The sequence below is a fragment of the Atractosteus spatula genome, chromosome 14, assembly GCF_055471065.1.
Source record: "Atractosteus spatula isolate fAtrSpa1 chromosome 14, fAtrSpa1.hap1, whole genome shotgun sequence".
Taxonomy (NCBI): domain Eukaryota; kingdom Metazoa; phylum Chordata; class Actinopteri; order Semionotiformes; family Lepisosteidae; genus Atractosteus; species Atractosteus spatula.
The window spans coordinates 6731673-6759078 of record NC_142719.1 but is presented as its reverse complement, the minus strand read 5'-3'; the positions used below and the strand labels follow the sequence as shown (position 1 = coordinate 6759078).

General features: G+C 41.0%; 1 protein-coding gene across 1 annotated transcript; it reads left to right on the top strand.

Moving 5' to 3' along the window:
- Positions 1 to 1997: 1997 nt before the first annotated feature.
- LOC148820502 (cAMP-dependent protein kinase inhibitor alpha) lies at positions 1998 to 27037 on the top strand. The gene is made up of 3 exons (XM_088932003.1): positions 1998 to 2183; positions 22503 to 22663; positions 25441 to 27037. The coding sequence occupies exons 2-3, from the start codon at positions 22522 to 22524 to the stop codon at positions 25521 to 25523; spliced, it is 225 nt and encodes a 74-aa protein (XP_088788129.1). The 5' UTR covers positions 1998 to 2183; positions 22503 to 22521; the 3' UTR covers positions 25524 to 27037.
- Positions 27038 to 27406: the final 369 nt, after the last annotated feature.

Sequence of the window (27406 nt, the reverse complement as noted above, 5' to 3'; positions counted from 1 at the left end):
TGACTTTCACCCTACGAGCTTCAGTGTGGTGGGGGAGTTCTCTGTGGGTGTGGAGGAAGGCTTAAAAAGGCTTTATATTCCCTAATGGGTTTGATGTCTAATTATGCAGCGAGTTTCATGGATAACAGATGTGCCTCCTGCAAACTTCGGGTTGAGTCTTCTTCACCAGGGCAGTACTATTACTCAGGCAGGGCTGGGAATTAAACCATTCTCATTAAGGTCACCTTGAGACATCCATAATGTGTTTTTTTTACACATAAAAGGCAGCTTTAGTTCTATTCTGTCTTTTTACTGCTCCAATTGTCATGCACAAAAATTAAGGTGCATGAAAATATTGTTTCCTGCGTGGACGGCCTGTCCATGTTATAGATTACTCAATAATCTAGTTACAGCTACTGTATACAACCTGGTGCAACAGGTACAGCAGGTTGTACAATGATAGGCAAACCAGTTCTCAAGACTGGTAGAATACACCTGAAGATACTCCACCTTTTTACACCATAGTTTAAACTGCACATGCTGAAATGTTTCTTTTATCACCTGATATTAAACTAAAAGCCACACTTTCACAATGACACATGACCATGGCCAGTCTGTCACTGGCTCCAGTACACACTCCCCCTTCCTGTTGGAATGCTCACAATGGAGAATTTCCTGTCATTTCTCATTGGTGTCAACAGCGTCAGATAAAGTTTTTACTGAATAAAAGGGTTGTGATTCGCACATCAACATTCGGCACAGGCAAACTGATGTCATTTTCACGTCATTTTCATCAGATTCAGCACTCATTCATAATAATTCTCTGTTAAGAGGGAGACAAGAAAATGACACGTTAAATTCCAATAGTTTTTTTTTCCAATGCCACTGCATATGAAATTAAAAGATCCCGAAATATTCTACTCTTACTGTTAATGCATTTGTGTTTGTAGTGAAACATTTTCAAAAAAGTGCAAGTGCATTTTATCAAAATGTGGATAAAAAATGTTATCAAAATTACAAGAATGCAGTAGTGTGCAGAAGAAAGCTTATAGTTTTCGCATTTGATCATTCAAAATATTTTCGGCTCTATTCATCGTCGCACATGCTAGTGCTGAAGGTCACTCTCTTTAATGGGTGTCATTGTTGTAGAACGAGTAATGAAATACATTGATAGTCATGATGAGTAACTAGACTATTGCAACCGTCAGGACCAGTACTGAGAAAAGCGTTAATACATCTGGAACAGCGGGGGCGCATCTTAATTCATGATCATGGGTGTTAGGGATTACTTCTATAAAGATACGAAACAATCGATTTGAGCTGCAACTCCCTTAATGTCATCATGGCATTTTGCGAAGCTTGATTTCTAAAGCAAAAGAGACAACTCTCCTTGATGTCCATGAAAGGAAATCAGGGAATCCATTTTTGTAGGACGGGACTCTTTTTTATTGTTAGATATGAATGATTAAAAGAAGTATGGTTTGAAGAATGCTGTATTAAGATGAAGAATACAGAACAGAATGTATTTTGAATACTAAAGAAGAAGGAAACGCAATAATAAAGAGCTATATGTTATTTTATTCTGTTAATATGGGCGTGATACGCGTTTTGTTTGCGTGTCCAGAACCTGTTGATCACCTTGCAAGGCGGAAACAAAAGTATTGCTTCTCCTGGCAGGAAAAGCGTACCGATCCTAGCAACACACTAGCAGAATGCTAAAACCAGAGCAGGACTTGAACTAGCTGCTGAGCGCGTACCATTTTGCGGGTAAAGAAAACTATAGCCTTTAATCGGGTTGTCTAACTCGTGTCCCGTCGTATGACACAAGTCTTGATTTACATAACCACTTAGACAAGCAGAAACGTTTTTTTTCCCCCTGAGAAGGTAAACCCAATGTCTAACGGCTGGGCTACACAACCGCAGTTACAGCACAAGGCAAGCCCACCATCCCCTCTCCGGCTCCTAATCCCCCCACCCCTCCTTGGTCCGCTTTGGTACCGTCGCCTCCCTGGTACCCCGAACACACTCTAATCGCAAGTACTCAGAACCGTCTTGTGTAAAGATGCTGTAGAGCTTGCAATCCGTGCGCCAGCTGGTTCAACTATAAAAAGGGCTGCTCGGCGTTTTCCTGTTACAATGATCGCAGGTTAAAAATAGAAACGGATTTTTCTGGTTCTCGATCAGACGCGTTGATTTCATCTCTGGTAAGTCTTGGGTTCCCTAGTATTTATTTCTCTCTCTTGGGATGTGGTTTTAAACAAGGCTAACAACATCTTTGTGTTTTTAAGTGTGTTGGTGCTCCGGGCATAAACATTTGATTGGTGTTGCAGGAGCCTGGACAATAGCAGGCAGTCGATATGTTTTAGCAGTGTTGTGTGCGAACATTGCTGGTCACAATCAGATGAATAGCGTTTATTTTCCCCGTGATGTGTCCGTTCAGGTATGCATGTAAAGTCTCCCGCACGGATATATACGATGATATAAGAAAACATAATGACAAAGGAGGGGGAAAAATCCGTCACTGTTTTTAGTTCACCCTTGCTTTGTGAAATGCTAAGATCATTTAAACATGTCACCTAGGGGTCAAGCGTTTAATTATATCTGAAAAAATTAATATACACATAGTCTGCAAATCGTTGTATTTGGTTAACAATAATAAACAACAATTATAGTCATACTGTAATTTTTGCAAATAAACGGGCTCTGCACTGTATTATAGAAATATTGTTAAAGGAGCTTTGAAAAGAATTGATCATCTATAAAACATTGAAGGTCGTTTCATTAATAAGAGAAAACTACTTCTGAATCTAAATTATTATTCTACATACTCCCAGTTTATTGTGCTATTCCCAAAATCATACCTCTAATATTCATTTAAGTGTAAACAAAATGTATGCCTCTTTGTAAAGTAAGAAAGGAAGGGGATTTGTAAGTGGTGCTCCCTGAAAGACATTTGAACTCTTGCAGTGACAGATTTCTTAACTGGCACTGAAGCAGTGAGGGTTCACTCAAAGGTTTTAAATGACAGCTATGACTGGCGCTCGGCTCCATGGCCTTCACTTCACTGGAACGGGGACTGCAGCGTTGGTCCTCTACCAGTCAACTGGCATGGACATTTGGGGTCCTCCAAAAAAAATGACTTATTGATCTGATGAGTTCTTGTAATGCTTATTTTCTGAGCGCACACGGTATTAGACAAAGGGGGATCCGATTGACTGTGTGATGGGCAGGCGTCCCACCCCGGGTGTGTCCTGCCCTATACAGTACCTGTTGCTTGCCACGTTAGGCTACCCCAGCGACTCTGTACTAGATAAAGAGGTTTAGAAAATGGATGGATGGATCCTCTTGCATCACTCATTTGTAAATCATTCTTCGGGACAGATACAGTAAGCCCCCAAGGCGTTTTGCCTTATTTTATATTTATATTAAATATTTTGGCTTTGTTTGATCCATAATGTACGTACCACTGAATGTTCACACTGCACATTGCTTTCTTGCTTTAACAGCAGGGATGATTTGTTTTTTACCGGTAGGAGACTCGCAAGAATTTGCCGATTGGCATAAAGGTGGGTAGTGGATTCTGACTGTATGTCAGGTTTTTGGATTTATAGTAGTCAGCCACAGATTCATATTCTGATGGCAAACCAGGTCTTGTGGGTATTATTGTAATGCCGGTGGTTCAGTAAACTACTGGTTTGCATATTGGTTAATAACCCTTAATGTCTCTGTGAAGAATACTGGGAGTTAAGAAAGCCCTTGACAACACTTAGGAAAATGAAAACCTCTTCACTGCACTTAAATGGTTAAGGCCTTTTAAGATGGGAGTGGGAAGGTGTGTCTGTTGGCTCATGACTGTTAATAAGAAAGGAGATCTGTGACAGTATTTTAGAAGACACGGCTCAGCTCTAAACTGTAAAACATGCAGGGTCTGTTTTGATTTTTCCCTGTGCTGCTTGTAAGTGCAGTGGAAAAGAAAACAGAGAATATCCCACAGGGAGATAATTTAGATGTGATTTAATAGCTCTGGCACTGCGACTGACTCGTTGTTGACTTGAACGACGTGGGCAAAACCTCCTGGTGCTCTGTGCTCTACCTCTGGAAGAGCTCGGGTTATCAGAGGCTGTGCAGCAGCCGTAGTCGATTCACGGTTCTCCTACTTTTTCCTGTTAAGTTGATATGAAGCAAAAACATCCGCTAAAGGACTTGTATTTTGCATTTATTGCCTACAAGCTGTAATTTGCTGGGGACTCAAAAACCAAAATATCCACTGATTTCTTTCACAGCTGGAGCAAACTAGAGAAGAAAGGCTATAATTTCAAACACCTTGAGTACATTTAAATTGTGTCCTCTTTAACTTTACGCAATATCTAACTTTTTTTCAAACTTTGCATTATATTTATTCATTGATCTTATCAACTGCTTTTCATCCCAAAGAATCCTGGACTGTGTTATATGTGCACTCACTCACTTCGCCACTGATGTACAGGACCCACCTATGACAGCCAATGTGCCAGCAGCCCCTCTACACAGCTGACCACCAGTTGAACTAAGAGGGAACTTTAGGGAGGCCTGATTGTACAAGACCAGTGTGAAGCATACCCGGGACGCTGAGGTTAACATCCCTAGTCTTATGAACAGTTCCATGGGACCTTTAACGACCAGGTGTCACGATCGTAAGTCCCTCCTCTTTAGGGCGCTCCGGCTCTTTCTCGTTTCTGTTCATTCTTTGCACCTGCCTCCTGTTCCAGCCCCTTCCTATAAAAGCCAGACACTCCTGCCAATCTGGGCTCAGCTCTGGAAGACGGACCCCCGGAAGCCCGCCTACCAGCGGGTCCAGGAGTGGCCCAACGGCACAGGCCTCGCAACGGCGTCCTGACCATCTGGGTCCGGGGCTTGGAGTGCCTGGCCCTGTTACCCCTTTTTATTTCCCCAACACTTCACCAGATACTGCTCCGGCTTTTAACTTTTGTCGTCTCTGTCATGGATGGATCACCCGGCTCTGGACATTCGCCCATTCTGGATTTCCCTTTGGACTTGTTTGCCTGGACCACGCCACCAGTGCGCCGTCGACATGCCCCCCTGTTCGTCTACCAGCCCTATTCCTAGTCTCATTTCCCCATGTTTGTTGCACTTCCTTCCGGATTCTGTCGTCTGCATAGGGTCCTGAAAAATGCTTTGTGACACCAAGTAGTCAGGACCAGTAGAGTAATAACATTTCCTGTAGCACAGCGTCTCCAGTCCACACACTGGGACTTTGGTGTGGAAATTCTTGTTCAAAGGATGGCGCCTCCAGGTCCATCAGCAACATTTACATCTTGAATCACTGCCATTAGTATATCATAGTGATTATCTATAAGGTTTTCCATTTAGATTCTGAACATGAAAGTTCAATGAGAGTCGCACTTCAAGAAACATAGAACAATCTGTTTCTGGTATACATGTTCTGATCTTACTGCTCAATCAATGCTTGATGCTAAAGAAACTAGATAAATAGTAAATGCCTTTGTCTCCACTCAAATTGATTATTTAATTAATTGGTTATTACCAATACTTCTGGGTTAGGGTGGGCCTGTGGCATGGCACTTAATGCTGCTGTCTCTTGAGTCTTGGGTGCTGGGTTTGATCTTACCAGGGGTGCCTTAGGTGTGGAATTTACATGTTCTGTTCATGTTTTCATGGGTTTCCTTTAGGTCTTCTAGTTTCCTCTCCCATTAATAGCTGTAAGTTCTGCTTGTGTGTGCTCTATGACAGACTGCAGTTGGATAAGGTGCAGGATGCCACCACTCTGAATGTGGATGTCTGAAATTGGATGGGTAACATTCCAGATTAACTGTACCCACTATTAATTCTCTTCTGTCTTTCTCACCTTGAGCTGCTGACTGAAGTACAAAATGTAAAAGCTAAACATTTTCATTCTTCTCCATCATAGTTGTTTACATACCATTTAAAATCTCTTTTATTTGGCTGTTTACCCCCGTTTCCCTTTGGATGCTTTTCCAGTCTGGTTGCCTTTTGTTACATTTTTTATTGAAGAAGGCACCTGTATATGTAGTGTTTAAATATTTGACCTGATTTCCAAATTATTGCTCGATGACTGCAAGAATTGTAATGAAGTAATACCTGTTCTTGATAAAGTGTCAAACGATCGCCAGGTTTCAGAAATCATAAAAGCATGGTACCCTGTTGCTTTTTATAAATGTGTATGTGGCTTTAACCTTACAGGCATGTTTCACTTCTCTCTCAGTCTCCCAACACTGGAGAATAACAGAAAATAATCTAGTATTTCATATTTTTCAGCTTCTCTTTTCTGCCTGGAATATATAGCAATCTCAATGAAGAACACAAATGCAAGATCATTTGTGTCATCATTTTTCAAAGTCTGCCGATGCTATCCCAATCCCAGGACCTTTGTAGAAACCTATGAAACCAGTCTGTTGTGAAAAGCAGTTACAGTATACTGTATGTGTTTTCCTACAGTGTTTCTGTGTCATATGCTAAATAATGCTTTTAGTGCTATGCATGATTATAGGCTTGAAGTTGTTTTTGACCTTTTTAGACCTTTTCCCATTTTTTGGTCTCTCTCACATTGAATTGTTCTCATCTTAGGCAGTATGGCATACATTTTCTGCTTCACAATATATCTGTTGTTAACATGTTCCATGATCTATTGTCCCTGTAGCTCTTTTGTCTATTTCCAGCTTACATTGTTCTATAGTACTGTATGTTAGCCTCTGTGGCTACACAAAGGCAAAGACCGTAAAGAACCACTTCAATAAGGAAACTCATTAGGGCCATTTTTATGTAATGCTTGTGATCCGGAAATGAAAATCGTCATTCGTTCTCAGAAATCAAGGATGTTGAGAATGTCCAGTACAATAATATGCTGGAAACGTAAGAGAAAACAGTGACCTCTTTTCCACCTCAGTTGCGGATAAAAATAGCTCACAGCCCCTGTGTACTATTTCAGTGTAAAGGAAAAGATTTCTCAAGGCTGAAACAGAGATGGGGATGTGTATCGAGTCTCAGTAATTGCCTTCATTGGAAAGCTTGAGAGTAGGAATCTCCAATCCCATTTCTTGTGTGAACACAGAAAATAAGCAAGGTTTGACTCAACAGTGGACGTTTATCAGATTTTGTTTTTTTAAATCACCAGGAGCTCAAAGCCTTTGGAGAATAGTTAAATTGTTCCAACTGAGCCTTAGCTGGAACCAGTTAGCCCTTCACCTCAAGTTTTAACTTAACTGATAACGCCTTGTAAAAGCTACTTAGGGATTGCAGCTCTCAAGGACCAGAGCTGGGGAGTGCATTGTGCAACCTTAATTTGCTCCTCGAGCACACTTCTCACAATCAGCTTTGCAATCGTCCGTCACAGTCATCTTTAGCATAATCTCAGCAGGGATCGAAAAGAGCAAGCAGTGCGCACGTAACAGGACCTTATGTAACAGGTTTTACAGTAGGTAAGAAATTACAGATCAGGACAATGTAGAATAAAAATAAGACTTACTTCACAGTCTTTACCTGCTTTTCCACTGTGGTTTGGTGGAAGATGAATTTTTAATGAACTTTTTACCAAAGCTTTGAAGGATTTTTAACTTCTAAAATGAACCTTTCCGTGCCCGGTTAACAATCGTCTTCAAAGAAACTCATTTGTCTAATGAAGGACTGCCAGGTCTGGTGGGATCCAAGTGACGCAGTGCCCTTTAGCCACCACTCATACATTAATAACAGTGTCTGTATTCATGTAGTGGGTTTCTGCAGATGTCTTATCGCTTGGGCATAGCAGTTGTTAAGGAAATGGCCAGGTGCATCAGATAAACAGGTACAGTATCTGGAAATTTGCAAGTGTGGGTAGAAGATGCATATGGATTTCTTGACATCTTTCCAGTAAAGGTGTGCAGCTACACTAGGAGCCATCTACAAGCATGGCTACCCAAAGGACAGCCAGTGGCAAATGAAGCAGAAACAGAAACTCAACCAATTCCCCAGATGTCTAATAAACAAGAAATGCTGACTCTTCACAAAAAAGCAGAAAGCTTAAATTTTCAACAGCTGCCAGATAGGTTGCTTTATATTGAATTGTTTATGTAATTGTAGCCATCAAAGCAAATGTTTGCCTAGTTCTAACGAGCTGTACTTGTGCTGCCAGTCTGTGGCAATTGCATAATATTTAGTGCCCGACTGGCATGTATCCATATTTCATGTTTCCATAAATAAAATTATGTTATGTGAATGTACCAATACGTCTTGCACTGTATGGACAGTTCCAGCTTTAATGCACATCAGTATAGGTTCTTTCATGCTTTTAACGAGCTGATATACATTGCCAAGTGTGTGTGATACACACAGCACAGGGAATATGTGGTGGGATTGGGGCTTGCTGTATTATGAGTGTGTTTCGAGGCTGGGATGTTCCTGTACACGTGAGTTTTGTACCTGTATGTGTGGTAATAATAGAAATTCCTGTTGTTCTATAGGTTTTTACAACAATGGAAACAGTGACAGTTCCACAGTCTAGATTCAAACCCATGACCTGTAGGCTTAAACCTTTGCCTTTTTACCAGATATGCCACAGGGAAGCTGGATGAATGTTTTTTTATTGGGGAAGTCTCTGATGTGAGACGATGCTGCAGAAATGCAACAGTTAGGGATCCCCAGGGGTTACTGCCACACAATTGAAAAGCAAGCATAGATACCAAAACCTTTGCTGACACTCCCTTTGCCATAACTGCCTCCATTTATTATCTTCATTGTGCCTCTCTGCCTCGGTGCAGTATCCTAGCCTTCTCACTTTCCCCACTCTGAGTATGACTGCCAGTGTGATAATGTTGTATGGTATGGCTACTGCTTTCTTCCAAAGAGGACCCAAGGAGAGGAGACAAGCCCACACCAGAGGCCAGAAAAGAGAAAGTCTACATTAAACTTGTTTGGTTCTTTCTCCTTGAAAGGGTCAGCTGAGACAAAAGATTTTGCAAGCCTAGCCTGATGTCTGAGCACTTACCTTACACTTCAGCCATCTATTTGGAGCAGAAAATCCTACAAAGAAGCTCTCAGAAGTTGTGCAAACCAGAGGCAGGTTATCAGAGGATTGTCTCAGACACACTTCACTGGGTTTAGCTCTGTAGTCCTGTGTGTATCTTCCTTTACAGTATATTGTGAACCACAGCTCACCATAAATTGTTCTAACAAAAGGAGTCAGCATGTACATACATATTTCTAATTATATACTGTATATCGACTAGTGTCCCATCCAGTGTATAGTTCTGGGTATAGTTCTGCCCTGTGCCCTGTGGCACCTGGTTTAGGTTCTGGTATACCAAGACCCTCTAAAAAATAAAGTGGTTGCAGAAAATGTTCAATCCTACTGTAAATGTACAGTAAATGTGTGTATTCATATTTGGCTTCGAAGTAATTTATGTTATAATACACTGCTCGTTGTCCTAATGAGGGAAGTGGAAATCATTAAAACAGCATATAACAAAGAGGAGCCATGGCCAGAGAGAAGTTCCTCTAAGCCTTATGTTACATAATCCTCAGATCTCATGCAATATGGATTATACAGCTTTATTCACAGCGGCTGAACTAACTCACTTTTGAGTTCTGCTGAGGAGCAGTGATCTGCTCATGTACTTTGCTGCTGAGGACTCGGTGCTGCTGAATGATGTAAACATCAGTCTCCCAAGACTGCATTGTTTGAATCTGCTTACTGTTTTCACCTTTAGGAGTACTCGTAAGCTAGAATCAGCTTTTCTTTAAGACATGATAAGATAAGATCACTTTATTGGCCATATACAATTTCTTGTATTAGGAATTTGTCTTTTCGCATCCCCCAGCTTGCTCTCCATGAGACACACAGACAGGGAGAGAAGCTTGGGGTCAGAGCACAGGGTCAGCCATTTATACGGCACCCCTGGAGCAGTTGGGGTGAAGGGCCTTGCTCAGCGGCCCAATGGAGTAAGATTCCTCTGCCAGCTGCAGGATACGAACCGGCAACCTTCCAGCCACAGGCGCAGATCCTTAGCCACAGAGCCACCGCACCACCCAGGATAGCTCTGTATCTCGGTCATTCTCTGCTAGTTTTGCTCTTTTAGCTAGACAATTCCTCCTGTAATTCCTTGCAATTCCATTATATATTTCATCCCATACATCTCAAAGAGCTTCACGTATATGAGGGGAGCTGCTTCGTCCACGGCTGAAGTGTAGCCCTGACCTGGGAGATGTGGCAGCCATTCTGCACCAGCAGCTCTGCAACACAGAGATCGGGTGGAGAAGAAAGAAATTGCTTCACCAGTTGAATTAATTAAGAACTCTAAGAAGGCCAAATTATATAAGCCTAGAGAGAAAGGCAGTCAGGATACTTGCATGTAATTGATTTCATGCATTCTGAACATCAAGGTTGATAACTTAAAAAGCCAGCAAATCTTTTCTAATTAATGAAGGCATTTTCAATTTTATTTTTGTCCCTTACCCCAAAGCAACAGCTTAAATATAACCTCTCACCAACCACAGGATGGTCAGGACAGCATCAACTCTTAATATAATCCTTCACATCTAGAAATAAAACTGATTCGATTTGCAGGAAGTACAGCAGAATTCTGTGAACCGGTGATCCACAGAAAGGGGCACAAGTCGAATTACCCGCAGACTGTGACAGCCATCAATTTCCCTGCACTTTCTCAAGAGTTCCTGGAAACGTTTCCGTTGTGTTTGAACCTTTAAAATCCACAGCGGGTCTGCTTTTTTTCCCCCCAACAAGAAACAAGACTTTATTATTTGTTGGGGAAAAAAAAGTCATCAGTGGGAGAATATAAGAGGATTAGCGAGGCCCTGGCTGCGAATGGCAGAGTGGTGTCAGGATATTCCCGAGGCAGAGAGCGGTGGTGGGGTGGCTGTGGTGGGGCTGCGCGGCAGGCAGCAGAGGTCAGATGGCAGATGCGCTGCTACAGGGAGCGAAGTGTGTGCGTGAGGTGTTGCTGGTGTGGTGGTGCTCTCACCCTGGCACCCCCCTGAGCACAGCAGCAGACTGAAGCAAATTGAGATTATAAAAAATGCTGGAAAACTGAGTGACGAGAAGCAGAACTGATGTGCAGTGCTAAAAAGAGGCAGAAGAAAGAGTATAGATAGTGTTTTTTATGGGTTGTCATATAAGTAATAATGGAGTAGCATCACCAAACAGAACTGTTTTTAATGTGATGGAATAGATCACCATATGGAGTTCACCATGAAAAGGAGCCAGACATTACACACATTCTGTCATCTGTTGATTGAACCATTGTTTGTCAGCTCCTAACTATTCCAGCTTCTTACTAGACATACAGTAGGTCTGGTTGTAACAGCTGCATGGTGCTGTACCAATAGGATTCAGAGCACTGTACAATTGACCTACTTCAGTATCACATTTCCTCGCTGTAGGCAGGCAATGCAGTATTCACATGCTGTACAATGAGGTTCTGGAACAAGAGGGGAGAGGACTAACATAATTACAGTCCTGTAATTCAGAATCTAAAGGACAATAAACAGTACTGCATGATACTCTCTAACTCGCCTTTCAAGGTGATCAGTCATGTACTGGTTGCAAGAGATGAATGTCCAGGAAGGACCATAGTAAAAAGCCAATAAAATATAATTCTGAGAAATAAAATAATAGACCTCTTTCTCTTGATCTTCTGCCAGTCACTGTTGTGTTGAGCTAGCAGTCTTTATATACGGATACAGTTCTAACCTTTAAATGTTCTTCTCTTACTGAAAGTGAATATATGCTTTTACTGCCAGCCAACATGAGAGACATGAAAGCGAGAAGCTGCATCACAAGCAGAAGGAGGAAATAAATACATCCCTAAGCAGGTGCCGTAGGGTAGCTGAGGCAGCTGTGCAAGGCAGTGTATCTGTCGAATCCCTCTCGAGACAGGGCGAGGGCTGGGTTTCGCAAAATGGAAAGCATTACAACGATGCCTCTGTGTTAGGGGCTTTGCCGATCTGCACTGCAAGGAGAGCAGAGCTGAACAAATTGCGTTGAGATTACCAGGTGTGACGAGAGGGCCAGGGTGTAGAGAGATGCCATCCAGAATCTCTTCACCACTTGTGCCATTGGATGTCTATCAAGTTGAAGCATGCCGAGATGTTCTGCAAAAGCCACCTCAAGATATTTATTAATTAGCTTGTTTATTTCATTAATATAAAGACCATTTTAACCACATCCTATTGTCAACTACCATATCAACTGCTACAATTTAATTAGTCTTGGGAACAAGCCCTTTTTTAAAGCACCTTGTTGACAAAGCTGAACCTCTGTATTATCCTGCAGAGCTGCTCTAATTTCTGCACCTGACTGATGAAGTGGGCACATGGTGCCGAGAGGGTGCTGCAGACACAGCGACAGATGTTAGGAATTATGTAGATATAAAATATGTCCAACAGCTTTTTCTAAGCAAAGTGTGACTTATAGCTTCTGCTCAATTATGCCCGGGTTCAGGAATTTTCTTTGAAAGCACTACAGCCAATAAATCCTGTCAGTATCTTACATGTACTTTCTATATCAGGGAGAAGTTAATTCAGCATACATTCATCACTTTAACAGAAAAAGTCATGTTCTAAGCATTGTGTAATATTTACAGAGATGAATTCATGGCGAATGCAAATTCCCTGTTTTGTGTGTTTTAATTTAGTAAATTTAGTAACAAAGACACTTTGTTAAGTCTCAGCACACTGTAATGTACCTGTACCCTTCTCACAGCAAGAGAGTCAAAGTAATGAGCCCAAATTAAGTAAAAAAAACCCAAAACAATCCAGGCCCCAGTCAGAAGTTACAAATTGCAAAGTCAACAGTTGATGTTTTCTATTTTTTTGTGTCTTTCTAATGGAAATCCAATATGCAGTACTTAGAATTCATTATCCTTTGGGGGTTTGAAGTTTGGATGCAGCTTAGATCATTAGCCACATACAGTATCTGTGCTCAGTACAAAATTAAAAAACCATACTATGACACACAAGAATGATATATAATGTATGTCACACTCACTGATATACTTTTGTTTTTTATGCAAAATGACTTGAAGGGTTTTTTTTTCTAGTCTGGAATAATTGGGACACCTTTACTATTACTTTTATAGGTACTGTTTTTTTAAGTAAAAAAGAGTAGCCAAGAATTAATGAGTTGAAAATTAAATCTGAGCCTAATTTTATTTCAATCTTAATGATATTAACTCATATTTTTCTTTTCAGAAATGAAGGTTTTTTAAAATGTTGGAGCCTAAATTATTATCAAGCTTAACTATTCAACTTTTATCAATAAATGGAACACCATAGCATCCCAAATCATTAAATTGCTCATATGGATATTAAAGTTATATCCAGACATTGGTACAACACATTTTTATTCAGTATTCCCACGTGATGTAACACCTTCCAACAAAATTCTTCAACAGATAAAATGAGATGTTTTGATATTGATTCAAAATGACTGCGTTCATTTTCACACTTATCAGTTAAAAATGAAAGTAACCACAGATTTATGTTTGCCAGTTCTGTTAAAGCTTTAACTTCACAATTAACACACAATATTACACATTAATATTGGGCATAAGAGAAACGCAGGAAGAAATAGAGGTAGAGAAAAAAATAAAATATTTGGTGGTTAATAGGCCCGATGGTTAATTAAGGTCTGGTGAACTGAAATGACTGATGGTTAATCTTGTGTGTTTTTTTCTCAATGTGGTTATTGTCAGACATGCTTCCAGAATTGTGTTGTTTTCCAAGCTGATGCAACTGCAGCACAGTGCTTCAGACGTCAAGCATGTCTTACCTTGAGTGCAGTCCAGGTTAGGGGTTTGGCTTGACAAGCGAGGAGGGAAAGAGCGCCAGTGTAAACAGGACTTTTGCTGGCTACGTCACTGCAGCTCCCTGCTCAACCCCTGCTCCAGGAGCAGCCAGCTATACAAATGGCTATTTTTACACTCATTTGCATTGCTCCTGCTTGGCTTCCCAGAGCCCGACAAAGTCGCACTTTTTTGTGAGAGAATGTCACCTTGATGTGGAGATGGGTGTCTGTGGATCTCACTGATTTCACACTGATGAAATTCACCTGAAGCAGCTGGTAGAGAGTTTTCAGCTACGGCCGCCTTAAAAACATAGTACTATCATACGGATCAGTCAGACGTTATCCATGCAACAACCCCCTCCAATTGGTACAAGCAATCATACACTGCATTAACCATTCACTTGAAATGATACGTATATATGAAATTATTCTGTACTTTTTTTCATGCATGGGCTGCCAAAGTAATGTCATCACTATGGAAACCAGCTACATAGCTACTGTACATTCCCGCTTTATGGCAACATTCACATACTCTATGTGAACAAATAAGAAGGATGGGAAATTCAGCATTATCTTGATTTTTTTTAAAATTTGCACCAGGTCATCCCATTATAGACAATTCCTACTGTACCTCAAGCATCCAAGCAGTGTAGCAAATTGTTTGTTAAAGTGACATTGTGGTTAATTCCATTCGTTAACAGAGCCGTTAACACATGTTTTTTATAGCTTCATTTCTGGTGTCCGGTTGATGAACTGTGGTAAAAGAGCTGTTGATTTTATTAAAATAAAAAAGTGAAAAGGAGTGTGACTGTGAAGTTAACAGACATCTCACAATGCCGGTTTGTTAAGTAATTTACAGCTCAGACTGTGCTCCATGCATGAAAAGACAATTTATGTTGATATTACACACAAAGGAAGAATCTTTCTTATTATCCCTGTTCTTATTGTAATCAGCACCATTTGTACTGTAACTGCATCTTCTGACCTTCGTTCCCATTTTTATTGAATTTTTTAAGATGCCAGTATCCATGCAAAACTATATAACTAAACTCGTAGCACCTCATTGCCAGATCTTGCAAATGATTTTATTTCCTAACTGTTTTGCAGAATCACTGTCATTTGTTTTACATTTGCAGGATACCTTCACCCTCATGAAAAACAGCTGATGATCACTACAGTGCCACAGGTTCAGTGAAAAATAAAAACAAGTATAACTTTCATAATTATAACGTGAGTGGCGAACAGAAGAGCAGTTCTTACAATTGTATGGGTTTCAGCCCAATGTGTGCTATACATACAGTATAGCCCACACAAGCTGTCGTGTGACATTTAGACAAACTCAAGAGCAGTATAAATGCCTTTCAGACTGCCCATTCAATCACAAATGAAATTACTCACAGTGTCAAGAAGTGTGTTTCACTATAGATTGTATGTGCAGTCATAGTATATGTGACAGAAGACATTGGCTGGTGATTGAAAGAAATTTCTTGCTGTTGTGTTGTATGTAGCTCATACTGATATTGACGACAGCCTGTCCCTGTCCGGCCCCCAAAACCTACAGTCCAACAGCTGTTACTCAGAGCTTTCCGCATCCCAGAACTCCGATCCTCCCCTTGTTTCAAACAAAAAAGTCGTGTTTGTGATCTTTGCTGGGATTATTTTTATTCTGCCTGTTGGGGGAGCTGGCCTGTCCTTCCCTGTCTGAACACCCTGCAGGAACTTTTCTGTGAGGGCACTGCTCATCACAAAGACACGCCGCCCTGAGTGTGTCTCCTCCGCAGGTACAGAGGACAAAGCCCCAGAGGTGTAAGATGAACACTCACAGTGCACCAAAGCTCACAGAGTGAGGCCCGGTGGTGTGCCGATTGCAGTAACAGCCTAGACCTGAGATTGACATTGAAAGATTGCCTGTGTTGTTTCAGGAGTGAAAATTGAAAAAGAAAGAAGGGAAGAAATTGACTTTCTAAAAACGACTCGACTGAGTTGTCTGAAACACATTCGCTTTGGCAGCTCTTGGGATGGGAGACGAGGAGCCCCTGGGATTCAGTGATCTCATTTGCAGTTTCCTCAGCTCCTGCCACTCTGTCACAGTCCCATAATGATGCTTCTTAGTTTCTGATTTTCCCTGTGTGTTCAAAGAAATGCAGGCTGCCTCTAACCCTGCACATTTGAACCATCCGTGCTATGCAATATGTCATACCAGGTAGCCAGCACTTTGCCTGTCAAATATGAGTGGACAAAGTGCTGTCAGTTTTATGTGGAGTGCTTACACATTGTGGCCTGCACCTCTGCCTGATTTAGCTGGGTATTGTCATAAAGAGCTTTGCAATCTTTTGCCTTAGACAAAACATACCCCATGTGTCACTCTAGATGTTCTGTAAAAAGGTGTCATATTTTGTCTCACACCTGACTATTCCTCCTGTGAATGTGTAAAAAAAGGCCGACTTTGATTTTAAATGAACATAAGGTGTGGGAGCCTTTATTTGCAAATAAAAACAACAGTAAAAAAAAAACATGCAAAAAAGTTTGAAGGGTAAGTGATGTAGTAGTGCTGTCAGTCAAGTGCATTTGCTGTCTCAGGCAGATACGTCTTGAGTCTGATTTTGGAAAGAGGCACAGTTGCGGATTCTCACATAATTCAGGAGAAACTTCCATTAGAAGGGAGCTTGATCATGCCTACAGTACAGACATTTCAATCCCTGAGACTGACAGATACAGGAAGACGTATGAGCTGTAAGAACTTCAGACAGATAAGATGGTGCCAGACGGGGTACTTCTTTGTGAGGGAGTTCTAAAACAATCTGCTGGAGATCTTTAGGAATAATTAGTGTTATGGCCTCTTACCCAAATCCTGGTTAATATTTTGGTCATGACAACGCATGCAAGTGGCACTAGGTGTGTTACAGTGCATCATTGTATTTTATTTGGTCCCTCGAGGAGCCCCTGCTTCCTAAGCAGCCCCGAGAAGCTCAGTCTGTCATCCCAGAGCAGATGGGCACTGTGCTGCCCCCTGTGGACAGGACTATGAATACAGAGGAATCTGAGGAGGAGGCATCCAAAAGACAAAGACTGACCATATACTGTAACTGTGGCTAGCATTAAGAATCCCTTCCTTGCCATTAATTGGATGTGTTTTTTATTAGAGAACTAGTGCTACCTCTTTATCTGGCCGTGTGATAATATGTGGAGTAAGGGAAGTGTGGTGATTGTTTTGTGCTGTATGTCAAGGGGAAAGAAATAGTTCCCTGCATGAATCACCACTTGATTTGTGCTACTACATTCAAAATTATCTGCACTTCCGCAGCTGAAGCTCTAAGCTGGTCAACAGCAACAAAAAACATGTCACTGCTATCAATGAGAGATAACGAAAAATATGACCAGGCAAGTCTTTCATGAAGCACAACTTGCAGAATGATCTTTTTAATGCCTTGCAAACACCATTAATGTGCTGAGCCTAAGACGTAGAACTGGCACATGCAAAGTTAAATGCTGTAAAAAGAGCTGTGGACTCCAGAAAAGGCAGTTTTGAAGTACATTTGTCCTTCTCTGATACAAGTCTCCAGATGCAATTTCAAATTGGACCTTACGTGGTTCCAGTCATTTCATTACTATGCCTGAAAAGATATATAATCCCTGCATCTGCCCTTTGTACCGACACTGGAAAGCATTCATTAACTGAATTGCTGCAGCTTCCTGAGCTTAACCTGCATCTAACCTGCTTGGGCTATCATTTCAGGAGATAATTAAATAGGGCTTATAACCGGCTGCCATCCATCCACAGCTTCAAACAGTGAAGGAGAAATCACAGGACCATTCCACAGGTGCATGTTAGCAGCAACTGTCATTGTGTTCAGAGAGACAGCAATGTCAGAAGTTTCGTCTGTTGTGCTTAATTCTTCTTTGTGTCTCTCATTCCCGATTTCTGTACCAACCGCAAACCTGTCGGATGCTAATTACCCTGTGTCTTGTGAGCTTGAAGGGAAAAACAAAGAGTGCTTTGACGCTCAAGCTGTGAGCGTGGAAGAGATAAGAGGGGGCAGTGGGAGCTCCGTGCATCTTCTGACAGGCTGTGGTTTAATATTGCTTGAAATAGAATGCCGGGTACAAACTCCCTCTGCCACACTGACTTTCAAAGCTGGCTGAGTTTATGCAAAGGGAGCTTTTAGGCACTAATGACAGCAACGAAACCTGGGATTAAAGCAATCCATCTCTTGATGTAACAATAGATTTGATTGTTGTAAGATCAGTTTAAGCACCTTAAATGGGCTTGGGAATTCACCACTCCTACAGTATGGTGAAGAGTGTTGTAGAGTGTACATACATAAAAATGGTGTTTGCTGGCACACCAAATGCTGCTCTACTGCCCTTAAGCCTTTGAAGTCAGGAGTGGGTGTTTTTCAACTGCGCCGCCCCCTGAGTGTATGACAGTAAGAGTGCACTTTGGAAACAGACCGTAGGAAAACAGAGGCAGGCAGGGGAGAGAGGAGGAGAGAAAGGATGACGAGCAAGACGGGTCAGCGGGATGCAGGTGTTTCAGCGTTGTCTGTCTGGAGCATCTGTGGCTGAAGACATTGATCACATTGATCACTGGCACACTCCAGCGTCTGATGTCGTGTCTGTGACCTTCAGACTGTCTCGCAGACATCACATAGGACACCTGCGTGTGCTAGAGACATTGCAATGATTTATCTGCTCACGTGATGTATCATCATTATGGGGAGGGGCTGAAACACTCCATGTACTCAGTGTGCTTCTGTTGCACTCTTTTCTGGGCCAGCTATTCTCAAAGCAATGTTGTCAGTATCTATTTTTGTACAACAAAATGCATTAATCATAAATACAGATGGCCTCGTATAAAATATACATTAAAGAAATCCCACAGAAACCTGAAATTAGGTTCGCAACAGGTGTGCAGTGGCTGACGTTAGTGATAGAACAGAGCAGTGGCCTACAAAATGGCTCACCAGCAACCTAAATGGAGGAGATATGACATGGCAAAGATAAGTGCCAAAAGAATATGGCTTTTCTCTAGAAATATTGTAGGTGGGTACATACCAGGGTGTGTAAATAAGCTATTTGGGCTACCATTGGCCTCCCAAGGACACGCCATAAATTATAAAGTACTGTAGATTCTGTATTCTGCATCAATACTTGGGAATTAATTCCTGCCTTTTGCTGAAGAGCCTCCTATTTCGTATAGCTCTGTTTACTTCAGGAGATGGTCCACATCAAAACCTCATCGTGGGTGGCCTGTACTGGGCTTTCCTGCCCTTGGCTCATTTCAATATTGCTTTGATATGACAATCATTTTTTTCTATACTAACTTTTCCTTAACGTTTATTGTGAGGAGCATTACATTCTGGCTGCCACAGCTCACAGTGCATGTCATTGAATTGTCCTGCTGTAACAGATGGGCTGTTCGCAGGGGTTGCACTCTGGTGCTCTCTGTTTAGAGAGCATGGCTCGGAGGAAGAGTCTCATTTTTTTCTTATTTACACAAGATGCAAAGGAGAACCAAGGTATTTACAGTAGGTGGCTTTTTGGTCTTACGATGATGATGAAGAGAATAAAGACAGTTGATCCTAAAAGCAATTTTTGGTTGTGTTTCTTTCATTGCACAATTGGCTGATCCTGGTGAACATTTAAGAAAAAAAAAAGTTAAGTTATCCAGACACAAGGCATGCATGGGTGAGGTAAGCTCAGATCATTTAATTTTCACTTAATCACAGTTTAAAAGATTTTGAATCTGTTCAACAGCAGAACCAATTTTGTGGGGGATCAAAAAACCCTCAGAACTCACCCTGTAGTCAGGGAACTAGATGCATCACACGGCTTTCTCTGTGAGCAATCTGGGACAGATCATAGCTTTAACTCCTACTGCCTTGTTGTCCAGGTGGAATATCAGTTTGCAACCTACAGAAACATTATTTGCTCCTTGAGTGGAAAACTCAAGATCTCTTTTATATTCCTTACACAAGTCGCTGTTATTGCATTGTAGAACATACAGCCAGGCTTTGACAGACATAAAAATAACTGTCTTCACATGAAGCAAATAGCCTGGACATGCTGTGAGTTTGTACTGTAAGTTTATTTTAGGCAGGAACTGTTGAAAATGTCAATAGAAAGACAAATGTCAACCTTCTCGATATTAAAAGAAGGAATAACACCTGAAATACCAGGAAGTATATATTTTGAAGTGGCTGCCTTGTTTGAGTTAAATCTGCATTGTTGCACATTAAGATGCATCTTCCATACTTCAGTCTCATACGAATAGAAGCCAGCACAACTTCTTAGCAACATGAAAATACATGCAAATGTGCACACAGAAGCTGAACAGTCTTCCCATTTAAATGTTCTGCAGGAATGCAGTGAACAATAGTGCAGAATTGCAAGTAAAAGACAAACTAGGAACACCAGCAAGACAGTCAGACACACCAAGGTACGATTCAAACTTTCAATCAAAAGTAAAAAGAAAAAAATCTAGAAGTTTCTTCACTGGATCATCTGCAATGAAATGTTATTTCTACATTTAATGTAGCATGAACAAGTTGTGAAATACTGATGTATTATTCCTTTGGTGGCAATAATGGATTGCTTCCAATTTCTGCAGATTTTCCCTAGGATTTAATTACTTTTTAAATATACTTTTCTGCTAAGATTCTATCTTGGCACAGCGGAAACAGTGCACTTATTAAACACATCCATTCTTAGGATATTTACACTGGATCATAAGTAAATTTAGAAATGTTTTTCTTGAGAAATATAATTTGTCCCTCCTTACATTTCCCAGACATATTAGGAATGAATGCCCTTTGTATATTGTAACTCCAATATGCTATTAACCTGCATCCTGAATCTCAAAAGATGGTGTTGATGTGAAAATGCAGGCATAAATAGACTCTCAGAGTTCGCAGGGAGGCTTGTACTATAAATTATTACATCTGGGTAGTTGCAGGTTTTCATCGGACACACCCTTTTTCAGACTAAAGAACTGCAGAAACAAAATTGATACAGTGAAGGCAGTGCATTTCAGGAACTGCAAAAAGAAATGTACCCATGTGTTGCTGTCTCAGGTATGGTTTCATATTTTGTGCTACAGAAACTGCTGTTTTTTTATCTATGCCACCTATGTTAAAGGAAATAGGATACAATACATACTGTACATGGTCTCAGTTACCCTAAGGTTTTGGAACTCCCTGCCAATTATTGAAATTCTGCCTTTTTAATTGCATACTTAAGATACTATGAGGTCATTCTGCAACTAGAGGGACTAGATATCTGTGGCAATGAGCATATTTGGACAAAACATAGAACATAACTGTATTTTAAAATACGTTTATGGGGCCTCATGATATAGGCAGTCCCTTCTACTACAAAGACGTCTCTTGATTGTGCTGTTAATAGTACAGGAGCTCCCTCTGCTGGAAACTGCTGGAACTGGAAGTACTCCTGTTCACCTATGAATCGTGTAACAACCAAGATAAATGAATAGATTTAGAGATAGCCGAAACATTGTGTTCCTTTTCTTCGCTTTTCACCATGGAATAAACCTTTAATCGTTCATCTGAAACTTAATTCTTACTGTGATGCTATAAGGTCAGTTCAGTGTTTTCCCAAAATCCAAGAGATGCGTTTTACTGAACTGGTGTTTGAGATGTTACTGTTGGTTTTTAGTTGCTCAGCTGAGAATTTCCTGCTTCAAGAAAGCAGCCTTTCAACAGAGCCTTTGAAAGCTGTAGTTTAGGGGAAACACATTTATGGAAGCAGACACAATGTACAGTGTGACAGGAAGAATTCGATCAGATCTCAGACTGTCAGAAATCACACAGCCACATGTGTAAAAGCGACTGTACCTTAGCTTTTGCCATGGATCATTACTGTTTTGTTCTTCTGTGCTGAGAACATCAGTGTTCTATCAACACAGATAAGCCCATCATTAGACAGTGACAGCACTGGGCCCCTCTTTTTGCATGCTATAGATTTATATCCACAAGAAAATATTTCCCTACATCTTCTGGGCATTGCTAACTAGAAGCCTGCTCCCTTCTGGGTCAGATATTCTTTTGTAAACCCCTCTGAGACAACTTAATGAGCATGTGAGTATGTAGGTGTATGTGTGTGTATATATGTGAATGTGAATGTGAATGTACAGTATGTGTGTATGTTTGTATATACATGTTTATGGATGTGTGTATGTCATTGTATATATGTATATGGATGAGTATGTGTGTATATGTATGTATGTGTGTATATCTATTTGTGTAAGTGTGCATGTGTATGAAAGTGTGTTTATGTGTTTGTATGTGAATGTAAATTTTGTGTGTATAGTATGGGTTGGTGTATTTGCACGTATGTTTACTTATTTGTATGTATTTTTATGTGTGTAAGTATGTGAAAGTACATATATGTGTGTGTTTTCTTTCTTCTCTTTTCAGCGTGGAGTAAACCTATTACTTGTTCTTTTACATATATGTGTATCTAGTATAGGTGTGTGTATGTGAATGTTGTATGTATGTGTGTATTTGTATGTGTACAGTATATACGTGTATCATTTTCTTTTTTAAATCCCTCTGAGTTTTATGAACATCATTTCATGGCACTGTGTGACTGAATCTAATCCAATTGCCCCGACAGCCACTGCAGACGCTGGATCAGTCTCTTGTCAGGGAGTGTTAATAATGAGCCCTCCCTTTCTTCCCGTCTGTGCTAGGCTGGTGAAGGAACCTGCGATGACAGAGGTGGAGCCAGTATTGGACTTTGCTTCCTCGGGCCGCTCGGGCCGCAGAAACGCCCTGCCAGACATCCTGGGCTCTCCCGCTGGGGTCAGCCCCTCTGACCTGCCCCTCAAACTGGCTGAGCTCTCCCTTACAGGTCTGTGTCCACCTCTGGTCCGGGGATATACTGCACACATTCCTTCCCCTTGCTCACGTTCACCTCTGGAATTGTCTTTTCTGTCACCAGGGTTCGACTGGATGGGGACTTGTTAAAAGGAGTGGCACTGATTTATTGATCAGTATGCGTGTTACTATTTTAAAAGTTCTATGCAGATACTGCTCTCCATTAAAAAAGGGAGATGATGACATTTTCCAGAAACCTTTGCCCTCAAACCAGTGGTAACAACACTAGAGACCAGCACCATTACCATTGCTTTTATTTTAACTCGAGTTCTGTCTGCCACTGGCTGCTTTCCTGACTGGATTGCATCTAAGACACAGTTTCTGCCTTTGCCCATTTTTCAACAACTTCCTCAAAGTGTCCTCGTTGAAGGGTCTGTCTGACTGGGATTTCTGTCTCCCATTCTGGATTGTGACTTTTCCCCTCTCTGCCACATCAGCAGCGTTTCCCTCTCATGGTCTGATCTGGTCAGGTCACAGAACGGCCAGGCCTGGTCAGTTCTGGGCTGGGAGAGCTCTAAAGGGGTTTTCTGCTACTGTAAATGGTGTTGGTAGATCAGTAAATGGCACTCTTTCCTCTGGCCAAGAATGACCAAGAACAGGACAACACTATAGTGACAGGGTGTACTTCACTGTGGGAAGTGTCATCCTGCTGGTGAGATTTAAAAGTGCTGTCCTGAATATTTGCTCTTTACAGGTCAGGTGGCACTCAAGAGCAGCAGTGTCCTGCCTTAATCCTGCTGGACTTGCCGAATGCAGACCTTCTGAAGTTTCCTCTTAATTCTATTGGTGAAGCCATTTCTTCCTTCTCTATTTGATCTGCTGTGCAGTGGGGCTTCTGGCGCAGAGAAGCTGACACGTGGCACTGAGGTGGGGAGTTGTACTTCAGTGGTAGATAAAATGGCTCCCCACCTGCGTGTAAAGGGATCTGAGATTCTCTGTGATGAAAAGTGAAATAAAAATGTAAGACATTATAGGAGGGATTTTTACCGACTGACCAAAAGCACAGAATAGCAGTGACTTTCATGGCTGATCTAGCAGGGCATCGTGTGCTCTGTCTTTCTGTCCATCCAGTTTGGCTGACAGAAGGGGTCTCTTTTTCTGTTGTGTGCCACAGAAACACATCACCCCTGCTTTGTGAACACAATGTCTTTAGTTCTGCTGCTGGGTGTCAAACGTCTGACAAATAGGCACCTTTCCAAAAATTTTCTCTCAATCATCATCTTCTCTTTGAGACTTTGAGAAATATAGGTTGTTTAAAGTGTAAGGAAAGGAAAGTGTAAAAGCGGGAAAAGGCTTCTGCTCAGTAAAAGCATTGTTTTTCAATGAAATGTAAATACTGTGTCATACTGAACGAGACACGGAATGTCTTTTCCCTTTTAAAGTCTCACTTCTTTTGAACTACATTTGGATGATAAAGTTCTTTAAATATTCCTCATCATGGATTTTAAGAGAGTTTAAACACTCTCATATAATAAAGAGAATACCGTTACTGTGATACTGTGTTCTGAAACCACAGTATGTGTGTGAAATAGCTTGCTCCAGTTTTCACCTGGAATTTGAGCACAGGCAGTTGCATGCACAGCTTACACACAGGCACTGATGAGCCTAACCAGCATAACTTGAAAAAGGCGGGGAACCTTAAAATCTGGAGAAAACCCAACATGAGCTGAAGGAAGAGTATGGAAAGTGTAGTAACCTCCTAAAACACAGCAGATCAGTTTTTCTGTAAATTTAAAATTAAAAGGCCTCATATACAGTACAGTACACAGATAAAAAGACATACTGTATACTGTATCATCAGCTTCTTCCTACTATATTATGACCAATCTACGTGACTTGATGATGGTTACATTGATTCTGTGTCATAATGTACGATGCTAACACAGCTAATCCCTCACTAATAGTTGAAAATATTGTAATAACATTTCAAAATGTTGCTTGAAGGATGTGGTTTGGTTATGTGAATAATATGTTTTAGAAAGATTTGACACCAAAAAGGAACACCGTATTCACATTATCAGACCTTAAGACATATATTGTATGTCGCATGTACAATATCTTACAATATATAGAAGATCAAGTCCCCCTAAGGCCTGGGTGAGATTGAAATTTAAGTTCCCAGTTACCCAGTGAAGCTACAGTTTAGGCAGGAAACTCATTTTTTCTTGACTTGCATCACAAGACACTGAAGTACTCGCATTTCACCTCATATCCCCATACATCTTAACAACACCTGAGGAGTAACTAGCACATATAAACACAGCTAATGAAAGGCAAGGAAGGACTTCTTAAAGCTAGCGTAGTTTTGAGGTCAGTTTTTGCCCTTTGTATTCACCCCAAATGAATCCAAACTCCACCTCCTTTCTTCCAACAAGGGGAAGGGCAGTGGCAGCTCATGAAGGACAGCTGGTCTGACACATTTAACTTCAAAGGTTAACTTCAAACTGCTTAGGAGACAGGTCTATCATGAAGGTCAAGGCCTAAGAGTCAGGGACGCAGTTTTGTCTCTTATCTAATGCTAAATAAGTGTAAGTCCTGCATACTTGTTTCCTCCTGGTGGAAACAAATTTCAAGCCCATCAGATGGCAGTTTTTCATTTAGTAGCGGGGACAACCTGGAAGTCTCAAATATAACAAATATAAAACTGTCGGGTATAAGACATTGCAGGTCTGGAATCAGCAGTCGGCGGGTGGGTGGGCAGTTTTTGGGTCACTCGAGACTCAAGACCACCTCTTTCTCTTTTTCCCCCAGATGGGTCAGAAGGTGCGCAGTCCCCCACCTCGGAGGAGCCCCCTCCACCGTCGGAGAGCTCCGAGGTGAAGGATGGATCTTAAGAGACACGGGGGCACACTGGAATATGCCTGGAGCGGGGCGTCAGTACAGAGGGGATAGAGAGAGATGGACTGTCAGGAGCCAATCCGTTTAGTCACTCGTCACGTCGCCGTGACCGACAGCCACTTCTGGGGGGACTGTTTGGCTGCAGCGTGGGGCCTGGGAGCCCTACCCTGACCAGATGAGGGACAGAGAGGGAGAGAGAGGGGGAGAGAGGATGTCAGTTTCCCTACGCTTTGAAGACAGAAATTAAAAAATTATTTTGAACTCAAACAGTGGACAAAACCTTCCTTTTTAAAATCAATCTGAGCTCAGCAGGAAGGTGAGAGGAAGGAAAAACTCATTTTACGTGCTTTGCTGGACTATCCAATGAACACTCCTGAGGTAGTTTTTGTATTGTCATTTTTTTAAGAAGGAATGAGTATCACCTGTGGATTTGACATTTTTCTTCTGCATAAGCAAAACAGTTTCATCTCTGGCCTAGGCTAGCATCACCCAGAAGATGTCCAAATGGGGAAAGATAACATGAGATCATTAACTCCCAGAAAGCTGACAAGGTCATGCACAAGGAAGGCTCAGAATTTGAACAAGTTTCCAGACTTGTTCTCAATTTCTTTGAATCCGTGTTTCTCCTAGGAATATGGTTTGGGGAAAAATCTTATATTTAATCTATCCTGCCCACGTCTACATTCCCAATAGGATTTCCACAGTGATACAGTAGCTACGAAGGATAGCTTCTCTCCATGGCAACAATCCAACAACTGGAGCATGACCATTGCCCAAAAGTAGAAAATCACTGACAGTCCTTTTGAATTATAGGAAATAGTAAAAATCCAACGTTGTCTCCCTCACCATAATGAATGGAAAGAAGTGTCTGGCTTTTTAGTGTAAAAAACAAGACTTTCTCTGAGACAATTCTGCAGTTTAGACAAAGAAGTGGCTACACAATCTTGTAATGGCATTCCACAGAGGGGGTGAGGAATCTTCAAGACGTCCAGATTTTGTGAACAATCTTCAAATCACAGACGCACCAAGAGGGACAAGTGTTTTTTGCTAGTGAACGATGAACTGAAACCCCTGGTGAGAAACAACAAATACTGACAGTTCACCTGCTTGAGTTGTACATACTGTTGTATGTGTCTGATATTAGATTGAATTTACCCACTCGAACAAGTATAAGCGTATACAGTACATGTTTTATATATAAGATATATAGATTGTTTATGTGAAGTACAATACATGGAAGGGAGGAATACAACTTGAAATAGTTTTGTTCTCTCTCCCCAACACATTGGGAAAAGCACCTTCAGCACTCATGGCCTGGCATTGTAACATTCAAGTGAACCTTCATCAACATGAAGTGCAACACATACAAATCTAGACAGAACAGTCAGACTGCCAGAACACTTGTGAAACTAATAAATGCCTTTATTTGTATTATTTTTAATGGTGTACTTATTTCCTTTCATATAAAATAAAATGCTGGTCCTGTTGTGTGATACAATAAAACACAAAAGCATTTTATGTCATTTTTCATTTTTCTCACCAGTCACTTTTCCCGCCCAAAACAGACAGATTGGTATTTAAAAGAAATGTACATTTTATTAAATGTTGCCAGAATCTGAAATGACCAATACCAAAGAAGATTATCAGCAGATAGCTATGTACACTAAACTCGCAACCTTAACAAAATTTGAGTTACACAATGCTACTATTCCATAATAAATTTGCTCAGAATTATTTACTTAAATCAGATAATTTCTAGCATACATTTTACCTATAATAAGTGCTGACAAATGGAACACTGTTAACTTCACATGAAATATGTAATGTATAAAAACACTGTATATGACTGTTCTTAACTAGCTGATTAAATTATTTCAGA